The following is a 2,681-nucleotide window of genomic DNA, read 5'->3' as shown; positions in this document are numbered from 1 at the left end:
GATGTTGATGGCTTCAACAAAGCCATGGAAGAGGCGAGGGAAAGATCTAGAAGTGCCCAGAATAAGGTGTTTCAACTTTTCTCTCTTTCCTTTGATGTTAAAATTAAGTGGGACTATGGTCAACGCCAAATTTACATTTATCTATTGACTGATCTTCTGATGTCAATTTTTGGTAGCAAGCTGGTGGTTCCATAGTTATGGATGCTGATGCTACATCAAAATTGCACAAGGCTGGTGTGTTAGCAACAGATGACTCTTTTAAATACACTTGGTTCAAGGTTTGTCCTATTTATTCCAGAAAATTTGAATGTTGGGCCTGAACTGTACTTATGTTGGGGTAGAAAGAAAGAAATCAGGGTACAGAGTAGCATATGGATTTCTCTTAAATTAAGCCATTGCTGAGCAAATGTTCCACCAAATTTTGCGACAGGATCACGAGAGTGAAGTAAAGGCTATCTACACTGGCTCTGCTTTTCTGGAAAGTTCAGCTGCTGGCGATAACGTTGGACTAGTTTTGACGTCGTCTAGTTTCTATGCTGAGCAGGGTGGTCAGGTGATCCATTTTATTTGATATGCACTTTATTTTTCCGAGTGTTTCATTTCTAATCATACGAGTGATGGCATGAAAAGGAGTTATGTTCATCTTGGATATATGTACCTGATAGTAACACCATTAACACTGTCATATAAGAACTGCACTGTTTGAATATACGTATCAGTTGCAAACACCATGCAATTGTTATCGTCGGTTTTGCAAACGAATATCTATAGTCTGTTTATAGCTGCATATATATTTTAGATTTCACAAATTCTTATATGTATATAAAATTCGTGCCCTTAACATTTTGCTCTGGCAATAGATTTTCGATACAGGACTTATTGAAGGCTCGTTTGGTACATTCAACGTATGTAATGTCCAAATATTTGGAGGCTTTGTTCTTCATATTGGTTATCTCTCAAAAGAAACTGGAGTTGTATCTGTGGGAGATAAAGTGACTTGCAAGGTATCGCTCTGCATCATACAGTGTTTGTCTCAGTCACCAGCGTATTTGGTACTACCTTAACTGTTTGGATATCCGTTTTCTCTGTGTAGGTTGACTATGAGAGGCGTAAGCTCATCGCTCCTAACCATACTTGTACACATATGTTGAATTTTGCACTGAAGGTATTGTTTCTGTAGTTTAAGTTACCTAAAGGGTAATTTCCTTTTTCTTAAATTGGATCTGAAAACATTCACTTTCCATGAATTCAGGAAGTGCTCGGGGATCATATTGATCAGAAGGGATCAATAGTTCTTCCTGAAAAACTGCGTTTTGATTTTTCTCACTGTACATTCTTCAATACGTATTTTTCATATTGATATGGATATGGATATGGATATGGATATGGATAGTCTCTTATAATTGTCTAACGGTTTCCATAATTTCGAGTAGGCAGGCCGGTTGATCCTGAAGATTTAAGAAAGATCGAAGCCATAGTGAATAAACAGATCAAGGATGAACTGGATGTATTTTCCAAGGAATCAGTGCTTTCTGAAGCCAAGCGAATCAAAGGTCTAAGAGCAGTGTTTGGTGAAGTAAGCTGTCCACCAGTTCTCTTGCAATGCATTTTTAGTTTGTTTTCTGTGAATCTAAAACGTTTTCGCTTCTTCTGTTATTAGGTCTACCCTGATCCTGTTAGAGTGGTGTCGATTGGGAGACGGGTCGAGGACCTCTTGGCTGATCCCGAAAACGATGAGTGGTCATCACTTTCTTCTGAGTTTTGTGGAGGTTGGTTTCCACGGGGGATGGTTTTTTGGGACCTAGAGATTATCTTTCTGAATAGAGTATTGAGTATTGTATTATTTTGGATATCGCAGGAACCCACATAATAAACACCCGTGAAGCAAAAGCTTTTGCTCTTCTATCAGAAGAGGGAATTGCTAAAGGTATTCGTAGGGTAACTGCTGTGACTACCGAATGTGCTTTTGATGCATTGAACGTGGCGTCCTCACTTGAAAAAGAAGTCGAGGATGCATCCAAAGCGGAGGGGAGTGCATTGGAAAAGGTTATCTCTCTTCTCTCGTTTCTCACAATATAAAAATTTATAATAAATCTTATTCATGTCAAACTTAATGTGATCATTTTTGAATGTTGACAGAAAGTTGCTGCTTTGAAAAGCCGGGTAGACTCGGCAATTATGCCAGCGGCCAAAAAGGCAGATATAAGGGCCAAGATTGCTCTGCTTCAGGTAATCTCTTTCAGCTCTACATTGAGGAGCTTTTTTTCTGCATCTACTTTGCAAAGAACCTTTGGCCTGTGTCTGGTAACAGAAGTAATAAAGTGGATGTATTCTTTTTTACATTGCAGAATGAAGTGAGGAAAGCTCAAAAGAAAATAGCAGAGCAGAACCTGAAGATATCTGTGAAAGTAGCAACAGAGGCAGCAGAGTCTGCAGCATCTGATGGGAAGACATTCTGCATTATCCAGCTTGATGTAGGTCTTGATGCAGCTGCCGTGCGAGAAGCTGTCTCGAAAGTTATGGAAAAGAAGGTAAATCTCCATTTACTTCTACTAACTACTCTTCGAAAAGGTAAAGAAAGTTAAATAAAAGTGTTGTTGGTGAATCTTGTAGGGAATGTCGATAATGGTGTTCAGCACAGATGAAACGACCAACAAGGCGGTTGTGTGTGCAGGAGTTCC

General features: G+C 39.2%; 1 protein-coding gene across 1 annotated transcript; it reads left to right on the top strand.

Moving 5' to 3' along the window:
* LOC106299896 (alanine--tRNA ligase) lies at positions 1 to 2,681 on the top strand (the record flags this gene model as incomplete). The annotated part of the gene is given in 12 exon segments (XM_013735911.1): positions 1 to 66; positions 177 to 278; positions 431 to 553; positions 861 to 1,004; positions 1,094 to 1,165; positions 1,253 to 1,328; positions 1,434 to 1,576; positions 1,661 to 1,769; positions 1,859 to 2,046; positions 2,140 to 2,229; positions 2,349 to 2,531; positions 2,614 to 2,681. Coding segments are annotated over 12 exon segments (1,364 nt in total), but the record flags the coding sequence as incomplete, so codon positions are not given.

Source organism: Brassica oleracea, chromosome C6 (assembly GCF_000695525.1).
Source record: "Brassica oleracea var. oleracea cultivar TO1000 chromosome C6, BOL, whole genome shotgun sequence".
Classification (NCBI taxonomy): domain Eukaryota; kingdom Viridiplantae; phylum Streptophyta; class Magnoliopsida; order Brassicales; family Brassicaceae; genus Brassica; species Brassica oleracea.
The sequence above is the reverse complement of the archived record's forward strand: the minus strand, read 5'-3'. Positions and strand labels throughout refer to the sequence as shown.